Source organism: Symphalangus syndactylus, chromosome 8 (assembly GCF_028878055.3).
Source record: "Symphalangus syndactylus isolate Jambi chromosome 8, NHGRI_mSymSyn1-v2.1_pri, whole genome shotgun sequence".
Taxonomy (NCBI): domain Eukaryota; kingdom Metazoa; phylum Chordata; class Mammalia; order Primates; family Hylobatidae; genus Symphalangus; species Symphalangus syndactylus.
Genome location: NC_072430.2, coordinates 24,159,442 through 24,176,563, shown reverse-complemented (window position 1 = coordinate 24,176,563; position 17,122 = coordinate 24,159,442). Strand labels below are relative to the sequence as shown.

At 46.1% G+C, this 17,122-nt stretch overlaps 1 protein-coding gene and 1 long non-coding RNA gene across 3 annotated transcripts in view; one reads left to right on the top strand and one right to left on the bottom strand.

The window, feature by feature from the left end:
* The window catches only part of GOLGA5 (golgin A5), a 49,047-nt gene extending 34,521 nt beyond the window's left edge, over nt 1-14,526 (top strand). The window contains exons 10-13 of the mRNA XM_055288354.2: nt 4,305-4,530; nt 6,268-6,373; nt 8,108-8,171; nt 13,928-14,526. Of these exons, the coding sequence (XP_055144329.1) occupies nt 4,305-4,530; nt 6,268-6,373; nt 8,108-8,171; nt 13,928-14,008 (477 nt within the window). The 3' untranslated portion in view covers nt 14,009-14,526. The remainder of the gene's footprint in view (nt 1-4,304; nt 4,531-6,267; nt 6,374-8,107; nt 8,172-13,927) is intronic.
* LOC134737288 (uncharacterized) overlaps nt 4,344-17,122 on the bottom strand; it is a 37,347-nt gene continuing 24,568 nt past the window's right edge. For both annotated transcript variants that reach the window (XR_010122019.1, XR_010122020.1), the window contains exon 3: nt 4,344-4,509. This is a non-coding gene — a long non-coding RNA (uncharacterized lncRNA). The remainder of the gene's footprint in view (nt 4,510-17,122) is intronic.

Genomic DNA, 17,122 nt, shown 5'->3' with positions numbered 1-17,122 from the left:
CAGGTGCATGCCAGCACACTGGGCTAATTTTTGTATTTTTGGTAGAGATGGGGTTTTGCCATGTTGGCCAGGTTGGTCTCCAACTCCTGGCCTCAAGCAATCCACCTGCCTCAGCCTCCCAAAGTGCTGGGATTACAGGCATGAGCCACTGCACCTGGCCAGTTAATTTATTTTTGAGACAAGGTCCCACTCTGTCACCCAGGCTGGAGTGCAGTGATGTGATTTTGGTTCACTGCAACCTCCACCTCCTGGGCTCAAGCGATCCTCCCACCTCAGCTACCTGAGTGGCTGGGATTACAAGTGCAAGCTACCACACCTGGCTACTTTTGTTTATTTTTTGTAGAAATGAGGTCTCACTATGTTCCCCAGGCTGGTCTCAAACTCCTAGGCTCAAGTAATCCTCCCCTCTCAGCCTCCCAGAGTGCTGAGATTACAGGAGTGAGCCACTGTGCTTGGCGAGTCTTATCACTTAAGACATACTTTTTATAAGGCTATTGCTGCCATAGATTCCTCAGTTGGATCTTGAGGCACAGTCAGTTGAGAACCTTCTGAAAAGGATTCACTATACTAGATGCCATTAAGAATATTTGTGATTCATGGGAGGCCAAAATATCAACATTAACAGGAGTGCGGAAGAAGCTGATTCCAACCCTCAAGGATGGCTTTGAGGAGTTCAAGACTTCATTGAAGGAAGTAATTGCACATGTGGTAGAAATAGCAAGAGAACTAGAATTAGAAATGGAGCCTGAAGATGTGGCTAACTTGCCACAATCTCATAACAAAATTTGAACAGATGAGGAGTTGCTTCTTACTGATGAGCTAAGAAAGTGATTTCTTAAGATGGAATCTACTTTTGGTGAAGATGCTGTGAACATTGTTGAAATGACAACAAAGAATTTAGAATACTACATCAACTTAGTTGATGAAGCACTGGCAGGGTGTGAAAGGATTGACTCCAGTTTTGAAAGATGTTCTGCTGTGAGTAAAATGCTATCAAACATCATTACATGCTACTGGGAAATCTTTCATGAAGGGAAGAATCCATCAATGTGACAAACTTTGTTGTTATTTTAAGAAACTGCCATATCCGCCCCAGCCCTCAGCAGCTACCATTCTGATCAGTCAGCAGCCATCAACATCAAGGCAAGACTCTCCACCAACAAAAAGATTAGGACTCACTGAAGCCTCAAATGATGGTTAGCATGTTTATTTAAAGCAAGCTTGGGCCGGGCATGGTGGTTCACACCTATAAGCCCCGCACTTTGGAAGGCTGAGGCAGGTGGATCATCTGAGGTCAGGAGTTCGAGACCAGCCTGACCAACATGGTGAAACCCCGTCTCTACTAAAAATACAAAATTAGCCGAGCATGGTGGTAGGCACCTGTAATCCCAGCTACTCAGGAGGCTGAGCCAGGAGAATCGCTTGAACCTGGGAGGTGGAGGTTGCAGTGAGGTGAGATCATACCATTGCACTCCAGTCTGGGCGGCAGAGTGAAACTCCGTCTCAAAAACAAAAGCAAGCTTGTCCAACCCATAGTCAACCCAACACAAATTCGTAAACTTAAATCATTATGAGATTTTTTTGTGATTTTGATTTTTTTTATTTTTTTAGCTCATCAGCTATTATTAGTGTTAGTGTATTTTATGTGTGGCCCAAGATAATTCTTCCAGTGTGGCCCAGGAAAGCCAAAAGATTGGACAGCCCTGATTTAAAGTATGCACATTGTTATTTTAGACATAATGCTACTGCACTGTTAATAGACTACAGTATATTGTAAATACAGCTTTTTGTTGTTGTTGTTTTTGGGAGACAGGATATTGCTCTGTCACCTGGGCTGGAGTGCAGTGGTGCAATCACAGCTCACTGCAGCCTCGACCTCCCAGGCTGTAGTGGTCCTCCCACCTCAGCTCCCCGAGTGGCTGGGACTACAGGCATGCGCCACCACACTCAGCTAATTTGTAAATTTTTTGTAGAGGTGGGGTCTTATTATGTTGCCCAAGCTGGTTTTGAACTCCTGGGCTCAAGCAATCCTCCTACCTTGACCTCCCAAAGTGCTGGAATTACATGCGTGTGTCACCACACCTGGCCTAAATATAACTTTTATATGCACTGAGGAACCAAAAAATTCATGTGACTGACTTTATTGCAATATTCACTTTATTCCAGTGGACCAAACCCATATTATCTCTGAGGTGTGCCTGTATATGAATGATGAAATAAGCATGTGAATAGGTGCTCAGAGTCATCACTAAGGTATACTGCTACACATGCACTAGAATGGCTGAAATGGAAATGATTGGCAGTAGCACATGTTGGTGAGGATGTGGTGCAGCTGGAACTCTCACCCAGTGCTGGTGGAAGTGCACAGCAGCACAACCACTTTGGAAAACTGGCTGTTTCTGATAAGGCTAACATACATCTAACCTGTGACTTTAGATATTTACCCAGTGTAAATGAAGGCGTACAACCACCAGAAGACTTGTACGTGAATATGTATAACATGCTTGTTCATAAATAGCCCAAATTGGAAACAACCCAAATGTCCATCAGCAGGTAATGGATAAACAAATTGCAAACCATTCGGCAAACTAACACAACTCAGATGAATTTTTTTTTTTTAAAGCCGTATGCAAAAGGATTCATACTGTGTGATTCCACTCATAGGAAATTCAAGAATAGGCAAAACTAAATTCTGGTAATAGAAACCAGAATAGTGGTTGTCTAGGGTGATGGAAACATTCTTTCTTTTGATCTGGATGTTGGCTATACCGTCAAATATTGTCAGAATTCATTTTATGCTTAATACCTGGGTATTTCACTATATAGATTTTACCTTGATTAAAAAATCTTGAAGTATGTTGATTAGGGGATCATAGTACAATCTTAAAATTGAGCATTCTTTTAAAAATAGTAAACCTTAGTTTATACTCAATAAAATTCCATCTGGTAGTTACTTCTTGTGGTGTGCTTAATTTGTGGGGAGTGCTGTAAAGGATTCATAAGAAAGGAAGCTGATTTTTTAAGTGCCTACCATATGACAGATACCATGTTAGGTGTTTTATATGTTAATTTAAGTAAGCATCGTATCCTATGAACAAGGAAACAGGCTCAGATTTAATAGCTTTCCCAAGATACTGTAGCTAGGAAATGTCAGAGCTGGGGTTTTAAACTTAGATCAAACTTTTTTCAAAACTGTATTGATGTAGACAATGATTCTTGCCCTCATGAGGCTGACTTACAGTTTCATTGAGGAGGCGAAATTGACTCCCATAAAACAGCGTTATCGGAGTGACTGATAAATACCAAGACACTTACCAAGAAGGCTAAGATTAACCTGGGCTAGAGTGATTAGAGAGGACTTAAACAAAGAGTATGAAGTATGTTGATTAGGGGATCACAGTGCAATCTTAAAATGGAGCATTCTTTTTTAAGTAGTAAACCGTAGTTTATATTCAACATAATTTCATCTGGTAGTTGTTTGTTGTGGTGTGCTTAATTTGTGGGGAGTGCTGTAAGGGATTTATAAGAAAGAAAGGCAGGTGGAGCCTAGATAAGAGAAGGGGACTGAGTTTCCAAACAGAGGAAACGTGGCCAGCATAGCCAAGGCTGGATGAGAGTAGAGGGAGATGGAGACAGACAAGACCAGATGGAAGATGGAATGAAGGAACTCGTTAAGTACCAGCTTTCAGCCAGATCCTCCTAGGACAACTATCATTTACTATCCCTAAATACCATGTGTAACAGGTGCTGTCATCTTCACTTACAGATGAGGAAACAGATTCAGAGAAGTATAGCAATTTACCCGAAGTCAAATAGCTTGAAAATTGCAGAGCAGGGATGAAAACCTCAGAGTGTGATCTTTGCACTGCACCGCAACTGTTGAATGACAGAGGCTTTTGAATCCCTGTCGAAAAGTGTGGATTGTGTCCTCTAAACCCATGCTTTGAAATATTTTGACCATGATGCCTCACAGTTTACATCGTGTCCCAATACTCACATGCACTTACATGTACAAAACCGAAACAGGAGTTTCACAAAATTATACTTTTATATACTATGTATTACATAAACATCAGAATATGTCCCATTCTATTCTATTACATTTTTTAAAATGCTGATTTTGACCCACCAAATTGATTTCATGACCCCAGTTTTTGAAAATCACTTCTGTAGACATTGAGTCAGTATAGACTTTTGAGAAATCAATGAATGCCACAATTTACTTATGAAAATGTAGTAGTGTGATTTCTGTATTGTATGACTTTCATTTTATGTAACAATTTTGTGAACACTTTCTCTTTCAGCTTACCAATAAAACTTTAAGCAATAGCAGTCAGTCTGAGTTAGAAAATCGACTCCATCAGCTAACAGAGACTCTCATCCAGAAACAGACCATGCTGGAGAGTCTCAGCACAGAAAAGAACTCCCTGGTCTTTCAACTGGAGCGCCTCGAACAGCAGATGAACTCCGCCTCTGGAAATAGTAGTAATGGGTCTTCGATTAATATGTCTGGAATTGACAATGGTGAAGGTAATCAAAAAAGGAAACTCAAAAGAACATTTCATTCAAACATGGTTTTGAAAAATTACAGAAAGACCATTTTTATTTGAAAGAAACTTCATGCAATGAAGGACTCAATTTTCTGATATAAGACCTGGGCCATGTACTGTTTAGTATTGTTGTTAGTGAACTGGATAATGGACTAATTAATATTCCTCACCGGTATTAGACTTGGGGAAAGTAGTCTGAGGATTGATAATTATATTGAAATGTCTGAGATACTTAACAAGATGATGCTGACAAGGTGAGGAGTTCAGTAGAGAAGAGCTTTCGGGACACTTGAAACAAGATTAGCTTTAATAATCTTCCAGTAAATAGTTATGAGTATTAGAGCTAATACATAGTTCACATAACCATATCTAAAGAAATCTATAGATTCCCAACATACGTAATTAAAAAATAATGTGTAAGATAGTATAAGCATCAACAGATCAGATTTTTAATCTTGGGACTTCGTAAAGTCTACAAATTGTCATTCAGCAAATTTCTCAGTTCTTTGGCTTTAAATTATTTCTTTTAACAAAAAAAAAATTGTTTAAGAGATACTGGGTGCCAGGTATGGGGATGGCATTGTAATTTAAATAGGGCGATCAAGAAGACCTCGTTGAAAAGTGTCACTTCTTTAAAGTCCCAAAAGAGGTAAGATAGTGAACAATGAGGAGGCATAGAAAAAAAGTGTTCCAGGCAGAAAGAAGAGCAGGCACAAAGGCCTTGAGGCAGGCATGTTCCTGGCATGTTTCAGGAAGAGCAAGGAGGCCAGGGCCTCTGGAGTAGACTGAGTGAAGAAGACACTTGTGTAAGATGAATCCAGAGAGCTTGGAGTAGGCCGTTGAGGCCTGTATGGGGACTTTTACTTTGAATGAGGTAGGAAGCCATTGAAGGATCTTGAGAGGGGGGACTGATCTGACTTGCACTTTAATAGGCTGCCTCTGACTGCCGTGTCAAGAATAGATTGCACAGGGCTAAAAGTGGAAGCAGGGAGACAGGGCGAGAGGAGGCCAGAGGTGGGTGGGTAGCCATTGCATTAGTCCATGTGAGAGATGGTAGTCTAGAACTGAGTGGGATTGTGAGGGTGGATTGAGAATTTATTTTAAGGGTGAGATGACAGAATATGCTGGCAGATCAGATACGGAGTTTGAGAGAAAGGAGTCAAGGGTTTTGGCCTGAGCAGATGGAAGGATTGGAATTGTGATGTCCTGAGACAGGGAAATGGCAGCTGAGGCATGTTGACAGCTAGGACAAGAACTCTGAATTGTAGTCTTAGGCAGGCTTTGGGGTGCCCGTTAGACATCCGGATGGAAGCGAATAGGCAGTTGGATGAGTCTGGCAAAGGATGAAGCCTCTGGGCTGGAGTACACATTTGGGAGTCCTCTGCTTCATAGAAAGACCACCCGGCCTCACTCCTCCTCGCATAGGAACAAAGGGCCCATTAATATTGACTCTTGTGAATGCTTAGTATTTGTAAATTTCTTAATTTTTGCTAAAATCATTTTCTTATTTTAAAATTTTTTCTTATGGATATGGACGTTTAAACATTAATGTCATCAGATTTATCTGTCCTTTCTTTATAGTTTCATCTACTTTGGGGTGATGCTTAGAAAGTTGCCCTTGAAAATTCCTCCCACATGTAATACAGTGTATTTCCAATTATAATTGTCTTAGTTAATTTTTATGTCACTACACTAATTTATTTTCTTATTTAAACAGGCACTCGTCTGCGAAATGTTCCTGTTCTTTTTAATGACACAGAAACTAATCTGGCAGGAATGTACGGAAAAGTTCGCAAAGCTGCTAGTTCAATTGATCAGTTCAGGTAAGCAGTGCCAGTAGGGATGAGTGATGGACCATCAGCTGTTTTTATGTTTTTCAGGGTTTCAATCATAGTGACTCCCATCAGTCAGAGTCTATATTTAAAGTGACTTACTCCTTTCATGATATTTTACACTTACATACACTTTTATTTTAGTTTTATTACACTTTCACAAAGTGACTTATTCCTTTCATGATATTTCAGTGTCATCAGATTAGGTCAAGAGGTCTGCCAATGCCTACATTTTATTGAAGATGATTAACCCTGACTGTATCTCTTCTTTCTATAATAAATTCTGTTTTTAAAAACTTCATTAAATTTTATTGAGAAAGCCTCTACTTCATGTAAAAGTATCCATTTGAATGTTTTATCCCAGAATTTTATCATGCTATTAGAATAAAAGATGCTACTATATATAACTGAACAGTACTCATTGTATTATATATTTTATATAAATAACAAAATTTGTTTATGTATATGTAAATTTTGTATATTAGCAGACATCTACCTTATCAAAAAAATATTTTAATAGTTTACATATAGCCTTGATAAGATTCTTGTGTAAATAACCTACTGTACCCTTTTTCTTTGTAGTGTTTATAATGAAAAGTTTTAATGATTTGTGGCATAATAATCTTTTTGTACCTTTTTGTGTCAGAATTGAGCTATTGTATTAAAAATAAGAAGAATGATATACCAAGATGACTGAAGCCTCAGAACTAGGATGCCATAGCCATTATGTCCAAATTAAGCACATCTAGTTCAACTGTTCCTTTATTCAACATACGTAGTTGTTAGAGAACCTATGTGCAAGACATTGTGCTAGTGGCAATGAAAGAAGCAGAAAGGGGTATTGCTTCTATGTGTACCTGTCTTGATAGGGAAAAAAATGTTGCAGAGGCGTAATAGATCTGGACATCATATTGCTTCCAAACTATTTATTCAAATGCATGAGTTTTTATAGCTTTGTACCTTTTAGAAGCATGTATCTATACAAAAGCTTCTAGATTAGCTATTTGCAGGTTAATGCCAACCAGACTCTTTTTTTCCCGTCACATAGTTGACACCCACCTTATCTTTCGTAACTTCTTTAATTCCGCTAAAAAAAATTTAGGCCGGGCGCGGTGGCTCACACCTGTAATCCCAGCACTTTGGGAGGCTGAGGCAGGCAGATCACCTGAGGTCAGGAGTTTGAAAGCAGCCTGGCCAACATGGTGAAACCCTGTCTCTACTAAAAATACAAAAAAATTAGCCAGGCGTGGTGGTAGCGGCATGCCTGTAATCCCAGCTACTCGGGAGGCTGAAGCTGGAGAATTGCTTGAACCCGGGAAGCGGAGGTTGCCATGGGCGGAGATCGCGCCATTGCACTCCAGCTTGGGTGACAAGAGCGAAACTCCATCTCAAAAAAAAAAAAAAAGAAAAAAAAAAGATTTAGAGAGGGATCAAGTTTGCCTCCTACAACTGTGCCTATAGATTTAAGAGAAATACCTGTGCTGAAGTTTCACAGCCAAGCCCCAAATAATGATAAAAGTATTTGTTTATCTCTATGACATTTCTATATTATTATTTCAAGTAATCATTTAACAGTCTGCTATAAAAATTGTTCTGTGGTAGCCACATCAATAGTTTAAATGAGTGAAATTTATCAGCATCATTAGACATTACCGCAGGAAGATTTGTTTTGACTGTGACTCTCTTCTCCCCTCTCCGCTCTCCCCCACACCTGTGTCTACACAGTATTCGCCTGGGAATTTTTCTCCGAAGATACCCCACAGCGCGAGTTTTTGTAATTATATATATGGTAAGTAAACTTGTTTGAAAAAACAATGCTGCACTTGATTTTTAACTTGTTTGTTTGTTTGTTTGATTTTTGGCTACTGATCTTACTGATGTTTTAGCAATCAATTTTTTTTTTTTTTTTTTGAAACAGGGTCTGGCTCTTTTGCTGAGGCTAGAGTGCAGTGGTGCAATCTTGGCTCACTGCAGCCTCTACCCCCCAGGGTCAAGCCATCCTCCCACCTTTGCCTCCCAGGTAGCTGGGACTACAGGCGTGCACCACCATGCCCAGCTAATTTTTGTGTTTTTTGTAGAGGTAGGGTTTTGCCATGTTGCCCAGGATGGTCTCAAACTTCTGGGCTCAAGTGATCCTCCCACCTTGGCCTCCCAAAGTGCTGGGATTTCAGGAATGCACCAATGCACCAAGCCAGCAGACAGTTTGGAAAGAGAGAACTCAGTTTTAGTAATTAAGATTTCTTTTGGTAGAGTATAAATTGACAATTCATTATGTCTAGCATAAAATTCCTCAAAGGCTTTTCCTACAAATAAACACAGTCTAATAGTTACCTCCATTTTAAAGCCCTTCTAATGATAAAAACAATTTGAATACAAAATAATTTTTTATCTTGATGTTGCCAAGTTGCTTTAATTGTTTTCATGTGTTTTGCTTTATTTTCTAAAAGAGCCTCAAGGTTGATTTACTTTCTCCCAGATTTCTTACCTCTAGTAAAATGGTTACAGTAGTTTGGGATGCCATTTTGTGTGTACTGTGTGCCTAAAAAGGCTGCTAACTATTTGGAGTGGGTATGTCTAAAAGTAGTTGGGTTGAATTAAGATGGGCTGTTTTCTCGAAAAGAAATTTCTTTAAAACAAAATGAAATTTATTTTCTTTAAAAAGAAATTTCTCTGTGATCCACTAGAGGGAAGAGTTATTCCTTTAAATACAGGTTTTGTGTTTTGTTTTGTTTTGTTTTTTGTTTTTTTTCTGAGACTGAGTCTCGCTCTGTCACCCAGGCTGGAGTGCAGTGGCATGATCTGGGCTCACTGCAATCTCCGCCTCCCGGGTTCAAACGATTCTCCTGCCTCAGCCTCCCAAGTACCTGGGGCTATAGGCGTGCGCCACTGCACCCAGCGAATTTTTCTGTTTACGAGATGGGTTTTCACTATGTTGGCCAAACTGGTCCGAACTCTTGACCTCAAGTGATCCGCCCACCTCGGCCTCCCAAAGTGCTGAGATTACAGGCGTGACCCACTGCACCTGGCATAATAAGTTTTTATTTTTTTTATGGATCAATGATAATAACTCAATCCTCTATTTGACAAAGAAGAAGGAGAAGGAAGAGGAAGAAAAAGAAAGTGGGATAAAGGATCAGAAAGGGAGGAAAATAGAAAAAATTAGAGTATGACTCCAGGGTAGACCTGTTTTCTTGTCGCTTGGTTGGTCAGTTGCATTTTTCATATGTTTCGCCATGTTGGCCAGGTTGGTCTCGAATTCCCAACCTCCAGTGATCAACCCGCCTCGGCCTCCCAGAGTACTGGGACTACAGGCGTGAGCCACCACGTCCAGCCCCCACATTGCTTCTGGCCTCCGTGGTAGACCTCCCAGACGGGGCGGCCGGGCAGAGGCGCTCCCCACATCCCAGACGGGGCGGCTGGGCAGAGGTGCGCCTCACATCCCAGAAGGGGCGGCCGGGCAGAGGTGCTCCTCACTTCCCAGATGGGGCGGCCGGGTAGAGGCGCTCCTTACTTCCCAGATGGGGCGGCCGGGCAGAGGCGCTCCTCACATCCCAGAAGGGGCGGCTGGGCAGAGGCGCTCCTCACTTCCCAGACGGGGCGGACGCACAGACGCTCCTCACTTCCTAGATGGGGTGGCGGCCAGGCAGAGGGGCTCCTCACTTCCCAGACAGGGCGGCCGGGCAGAGGCGCTCCTCACTTCTTCCCAGACGGGGTGGCCAGGCAGAGACGCTCCTCACTTTCTAGATGGGGTGGTGGCCGGGCAGAGGGGCTCCTCACTTCCCGGCTGGGCAGAGGCGCTCCTCACATCCCAGAAGGGGCGGCCGCGCAGAGGCGCTCCTCACTTCCCAGACGGGGTGGCCGCGCAGAGGCGCTCCTCACATCCCAGATGGGGCGGCCGGGCAGAGGCGCTCCTCACATCCCAGACGGGGCGGCGGGCAGAGGCGCTCCTCACTTCCCAGACGGGGCGGCCGCGCAGAGGTGCTCCTCACTTCCCAGACGGGGCGGCCGCGCAGAGGTGCTCCTCACTTCCCAGACGGGGCGGCCGGGCAGAGACTCTCCTCACTTCCTAGATGGGGTGGCGGCCGGGCAGAGGCGCTCCTCACTTCCCGGACGGGGCGGCCAGGCAGAGGCGCTCCTCACTTCCCGGACGGGGCGGCCGGCGGAGGCGCTCCTCACTTCCCCGATGGGGCGGATGGGTGGAGGCGCTCCTCACTTCTTCCCAGACGGGGCAGCCAGGCGGAGGCGCTCCTCACTTCCTAGATGGGGTGGCGGCCAGGCAGAGGGGCTCCTCACTTCCCAGACGGGTCGGCCGGGCAGAGGCGCTCCTCACTTCCCAGAAGGGGCGGCCGGGCAGAGGCGCTCCTCACTTCCCAGACGGGGCGGCCGCGCAGAGGCGCTCCTCACATCCCAGATGGGGCGGCCGGACAGAGGCGCTCCTCACATCCCAGAAGGGGCGGCCGGGCAGAGGCGCTCCTCACTTCCCAGATGGGGCGGCCGGGCAGAGGCGCTCCTCACATCCCAGAAGGGGCGGCCGGGCAGAGGCGCTCCTCACTTCCCAGATGGGGCGGCGGGCAGAGGTGCTCCTCACTTCCCAGACGGGGAGGCCGCGCAGAGGCGCTCTTCACTTCTTCCCAGACGGGGCGGCCGGACAGAGGTGCTCTTCACTTCTTTCCAGATGGAGCGGCCGGGCAGAGATGCTCCTCACTTCCTAGATGGGGTGGCGGCCCGGCAGAGGGGCTCCTCACTTCCCAGACGGGGCGGCCGGGCAGAGGCGCTCCTCACTTCTTCCCAGACGGGGTGGCCGGGCAGAGACGCTCCTCACTTCCTAGATGGGGTGGCGGCCAGGCAGAGGGGCTCCTCACTTCCCAGACGGGGCGGCCGGGCAGAGGCGCTCCTCACTTCTTCCCAGACAGGGTGGCTGGGCAGAGACACTCCTCACTTCCTAGATGGGGTGGCGCCGGGCAGAGGGGCTCCTCACTTCCCAGACGGGGCGGCCGGGCAGAGGCGCTCCTCACTTCCCAGACGGGGCGGCCGGGCAGAGGCGCTCCTCACTTCCCAGACGGGGCGGCCGGGCAGAGGCGCTCCTCACTTCCCAGATGGGGCAGCGGGCAGAGGTGCTCCTCACTTCCCAGACGGGGCGGCCGGGCAGAGGCGCTCTTCACTTCTTCCCAGACGGGGCGGCCGGACAGAGGTGCTCTTCACTTCTTCCCAGATGGAGCGGCCGGGCAGAGACGCTCCTCACTTCCTAGATGGGGTGGCGGCCCGGCAGAGGGGCTCCTCACTTCCCAGACGGGGCGGCCAGGCAGAGGCACTCCTCACTTCCCAGACGGGGCGGCCGCACAGAGGCACTCCTCACATCCCAGAAGGGGCGGCCAGGCAGAGGCGCTCCTCACTTCCCGGACGGGGCGGCCGGGCAGAGGCGCTCCTCACTTCTTCCCGGACGGGGCGGCCAGGCAGAGGCGCTCCTCACATCCCAGAAAGGGCAGCCGGGCAGAGGCGCTCCTCACATCACAGAAAGGGCGGCCGGGCAGAGGCGCTCCTCACATCACAGAAAGGGCGGCCGGGCAGAGGCGCTCCTCACATCACAGAAAGGGCGGCCGGGCAGAGGCGCTCCTCACTTCCCAGACGGGGCGGCGGGCAGAGGTGCTCCTCACTTCCCAGACGGGGCGGCGGGCAGAGGCGCTCCTCACTTCTTCCCGGACGGGGTGGCCGGGCAGAGGCGCTCCTCACATCCCAGAAAGGGCAGCCGGGCAGAGGCGCTCCTCACATCACAGAAAGGGCGGCCGGGCAGAGGCACTCCTCACATCCCAGAAAGGACGGCCGTGCAGAGGCGCTCCTCACATCACAGAAAGGGCAGCCGGGCAGAGGCGCTCCTCACTTCCCAGACGGGGCGGCAGGCAGAGGTACTCCTCACTTCCCAGACGGGGCGGCGGGCAGAGGTGCTCCTCACTTCCCAGATGGGGCGGCCACGCAGAGGCGCTCCTCACATCCCAGAAGGGGCGGCCAGGCAGAGGCACTCCTCACTTCCCAGACGGGGCGGCCGCGCAGAGGCGCTCCTCACATCCCAGAAGGGGCGGCCAGGCAGAGGCGCTCCTCGTTTCCCAGACGGGGCGGCCGGGCAGAGACGCTCCTCACTTCCTAGATGGGGTGGCGGCTGGGCAGAGGGGCTCCTCACTTCCCAGACGGGGCGGCCGGGCAGAGGCGCTCCTCACTTCTTCCCAGACGGGGCGGCCGGGCAGAGGGGCTCCTCACACCCCAGAAGTGGCGGCCGGGCAGAGGCGCTCCTCACATCCCAATGCGCGGCCGGACAGAGACGTTCCTGACTTCCTAGACGAAGTGGCGGCCGGGCAGAGGCGCTCCTCACCTCCCTGACGAGGCGGCCGGGTAGAGGAGCTCCTCATAACCAAGGGGATGGGCGGCCAGGCAGAGACGCTCCTCACCTCCCAGATGGGGCGGCGGCCGGGCAGAGGCTGTAATCCCAAAATCCTGGGAGGCCAAGGCAGGCGGCTGGGAGGCGGAGGCTGCAGCGAGCCAAGACCACGCCACCGCACTCCAGCCCCGGCAACACCGAGCACCGAGTGAGCGAGCCTCCGTCTGCAGCCCCAGCACCTCGGGAGGCCGAGGCGGGCAGAGCACTCGAGGTCAGGAGCTGGAGACCAGCCTGGCCGACATGGCGAAACCGCGCCTCCAGCCAAAGGAGAAAAACCAGGGAGGGGTGGTGGCGCGCGGCGGCAATCCCAGGCAGCCTGCTCGCCAGGCCAGGGATTGCCGGGGAGTCCTGGGAGCCGGACGCGTGTACTCCAGCCTGGGAAAGAAAGAAAGAGAGAGAGAGACAGACCATAATAAGTTTTTAAGAAGGAAAGTGTGGGGAGTACAAAAAAAAAATTGAATGGCATCAGAAAGCATTCAGCATATGCCCCGAGGGGTTGATGTCCCAGGTGTTAGTGATTATGAGTAACACGGGCACTGTCATGAGATGGTGCCCATGAGATGTGATTTCTGGCACACTACAAAGTGGTGAGGTGCTTAATGATGGAATCTCGTATCATTTCAGTACTACCATGAGGGAATTAAATTTGTCACTATGAATCGTGTTCTGGGCCCTACGTCAGCCTCTGAAACCTGACACGTTATTCCTGTTTAGAATATTTTCCCATCTCGTCTTCACCGAACATTGATTAAACTCTCTTTCAAAATACCAACTATAACTGTTTTAAAAGTGTTTTCTAAACAACTTCATGTGTATCTAGCAGTTTTAATCACTCTGCATTATAATCACCTGATTATTTTGCATACACGTGCATATTCTGAATGTGTTGAAGTTCAGAGCTGACCCCTCTCAACTGAATTCTGTAGGAGTAGCAAGTCTTTATTACCCTCCATTGCACTGAGCTCATTTGGTTGTTTCTTTCATTCATTCCTTCATGTGTGTCCCATAAGGGATACAGAGGCAGGTAAGACATATTGCCTACCCTCAGTGTACAGTGGGCCTTTGGTAAAGATTGGTTTATTGGCTAATCCACAAATTGCTTTTTCTTTTTCTAGGCTTTGCTTCACCTCTGGGTCATGATTGTTCTGTTGACTTACACACCAGAAATGCACCACGACCAACCATATGGCAAATGAACCAAGCCCAGTTGTTGCAGTGATTGGTTGTCTTTTTCTAGACTTGGGATCTGCAAGAAGGCCAACTGCCTAAAATTTCTGAGAACAGTGCACAAGATTATTTTATCACTACAAGCTTTTAACTTTTTAAGTTATTATATAAGTACTCTACCTAAATCTTCCAATTTCCTTTAAATGGTAAGAGTTTCTAGAACAGTAATTTAACAAGCTCGGCTCTGCTTTTTCTGAGTTTAGTGGTCCTAATATATATGTAGAGAAAGACGCTGGGGTTGTTCACCTCTGTACAGACCATCTGTATGTTAGGTGACATTGATTATGGGTTATAATCAGGGAAACTAATTGTATTTAGTGACAAAAATAAAAAAGGTTTTTTTTTTATAATTCAGTCTGCTTTTGGATTTTCATGTATTTAACTTTGCAAAGAGAGATTTACTTTGTACATGTTACAGGCCTGACTGGTGTAAATCTTTTTATAAATACATAAATAAAAGAAAAATATGCATTTTCCTTTTATAAAATAATGGTTTTTCATCCCCATTAAACAAGACCTTTCCAGATGGACTTTAGTGAGTAGAGCCAGACAGAAAGCAGAAGTCACTTGTAAGTAATTCTTAGTGTTTGCCACTTCTTCCCAATGGATGCTCCTGTCCTGCCCTTTCCATCTCCCTGTGCTGTCTTCCTTGGATTCTTATTCACTCACTCATTGCCTTCCTCCTCCCTTTTTCCTTTTCTCCAGCCTATACGTTGAGTTAGCTTGTGATACTCATAACCCCTGCTTGTAGCGTTTAGGAATCAAACCTGCCTTAGCAACCTGTGCTTTTTTAAGGTACTCTAGTGCAGAGATACTCTCGAAATGAGACATTTTCAAAGAAAATGTCCATTGTCTCTTTTACATTGGGTCCAATGTATTATCTGTTTTGACTTTCATTTTCATCTTCATGTTATTTTTTAAAGAGACAGGGCCTTATTCTGTCACCCAGGCTGGAGTTCAGTGGCACAGTTGTAGCTAGCTGCACCCTCAAACTCTTGGACTCAAGTGATCCTCCTGCCTTAGCCTTCCGAGTAGCTGGGATTACAGACTTGAGCTACCACACCCAGCAAAGAGCAGTTTTAAATTTTGAGGTGTCCAGTTTGTCAGTTTTTAAATTTTCTTGTTCATACTTTGTGTTCCTATCAAAGAAACTTGCCTAACCCAAGGTTACGAAGATTTTCTCCTACCATTTCATCTAGAAATTTTATACTTTTAGGCTTTCCGTTTAAGTTTACGATCCATGTTGAGTTAATTTTTATATCTATACATCCTCCAACTTAAACTTTCTCTTTTTTTAATTTTTAGAAATGGGGTCTTGCTCTGGCACTCAGGCTAGAGTGCAGGGGCACCATCATAGCCCACTGCAGCTGCAAACTCCTGGGCTTAGGCAGTCCTTCCACCTCAGGCTCACAAGGAACTGTGACTACAGGCATGCACTACCACGCCTGGCTAATTTTTTTTTCTTTTTTTGTAGAGACAGGGTCTCACTATGTTACCCAGATTGGTATCAAACTCCTGGCCTCAAGCAGTCCTCCCACCTCAGCCTCCTAAGGTGTGGGAATTACAGGCATAAGCCACTGCACCTGGCCCTACATGTCTGAATTGTTAAGTTGTTCTGTCACCCGGCTACTCTCTTCATAGGTAATTAATATATGTGGATCTTGGGCTGTGCAAGGGTATAGTCCTTCCTGTCAGGGGAACATCTTGGAAGTCTGCTTGGTGCCTCACCGAAAGCGTGACTGAAGTTTCTGCTCTTTAAATGTGTCTCCATCGTGACTTTAATTGACATAGAAGCCCTGTAAATTCTTCAGAAGCTCTGGTACACTATTAGATGTGTTTCTTATTTTTCATCGGAAAATGAAGTTTTAAAGGTCATCTTAGGTGTGTTTGGGCCTTTTTTTTCAACTTGGCATGGGTGAAAAATGCAGAAAGTTCCCCATCATATGAAAGCAGATGTTGGGATTGGAGGTAGAGGCACATGACTTAAGTCTGTCCAGGACTTAACGGCACAGTCTTAACTCAGGTGTGATAGCCCATCACTGTCTAAGCTGTTAAGTCAGGGCTGCTCTCAAACAGAATAAAGTAAGTTTAGTCTTGTGAATATATTTTATTTTTGAGACAGAGTCCCACACTATCCAGGCTGGAGTACAGTGGTGCGATCTTGGCTCACTGCACCTTCCACCTCCTGGGTTCAAGCAATTCTGCCTCAGCCTCCCGAGTAGCTGGGATTACAGGCATGTGCTACCACGCTCAGCTAATTTTTGTATTTTTAGTAGAGATGGGGTTTCACCATGTTGGCCAGGCTGGTCTCCAACTCCTAGCCTCAGGTCCTCTGCCCACCTCGGCCTCCAAAAGTGCTGGGATTACAGGAGTCAGCCACCACGCCTGGCCTTGTTACTATATTTTAAAGGTTTGGGTTTTTTTTTTTTCCCTCTCTTCTAATTTGGAAATATTTCTGGAAAGTGATTAAAACCAGGTTACAAACTTCAAACAGAAAACAGCACAGGCTTCATCATCAGATATTGCCAGACTTTCCATCTCCATGGATGTCCTCCTGGCTTTTGTTGAGATGTCTCTAAATCCTTTGTTCGGTCTTTACACATTCTTGGCTTTGAAAATAGTTTGACAGTGTGCTTCCGGGATTGTTTTTCTGCAGTTACTTAAATATTTAATTGGGTTTCAGTTTCAGGAACCTTGACTACTAACAAACTAGGCAGTTTTTTAAAGTGCTACCATTCACTTATCCTCAGATGACACAAAACTTTCTCGACCTAATTAAAGGGGTTGCATGAGAGTGGAGTTTTTTTCCTTCTCAAATCAATGTATTTATTTAAAGACATTGTAAATTGTATGCATATATTTACACATACATATTATCAGAGCTCTTGTACTGCTTTTTATTTATAGGTGTCAATTGGAAAATAAGATTATTCTAAAATTTCCCTTTCTCTAGACTTTGTGCTTACCGAAAAATACCATTTTTGACCAGTTGTGCTGGCTCACACTTGTAATCCTAGCACTTTGGGAGGCCAAGGTGGGAGGATTGCTTGAGCTCAGGAATTTGAAACCAGCCTGGGTAACGT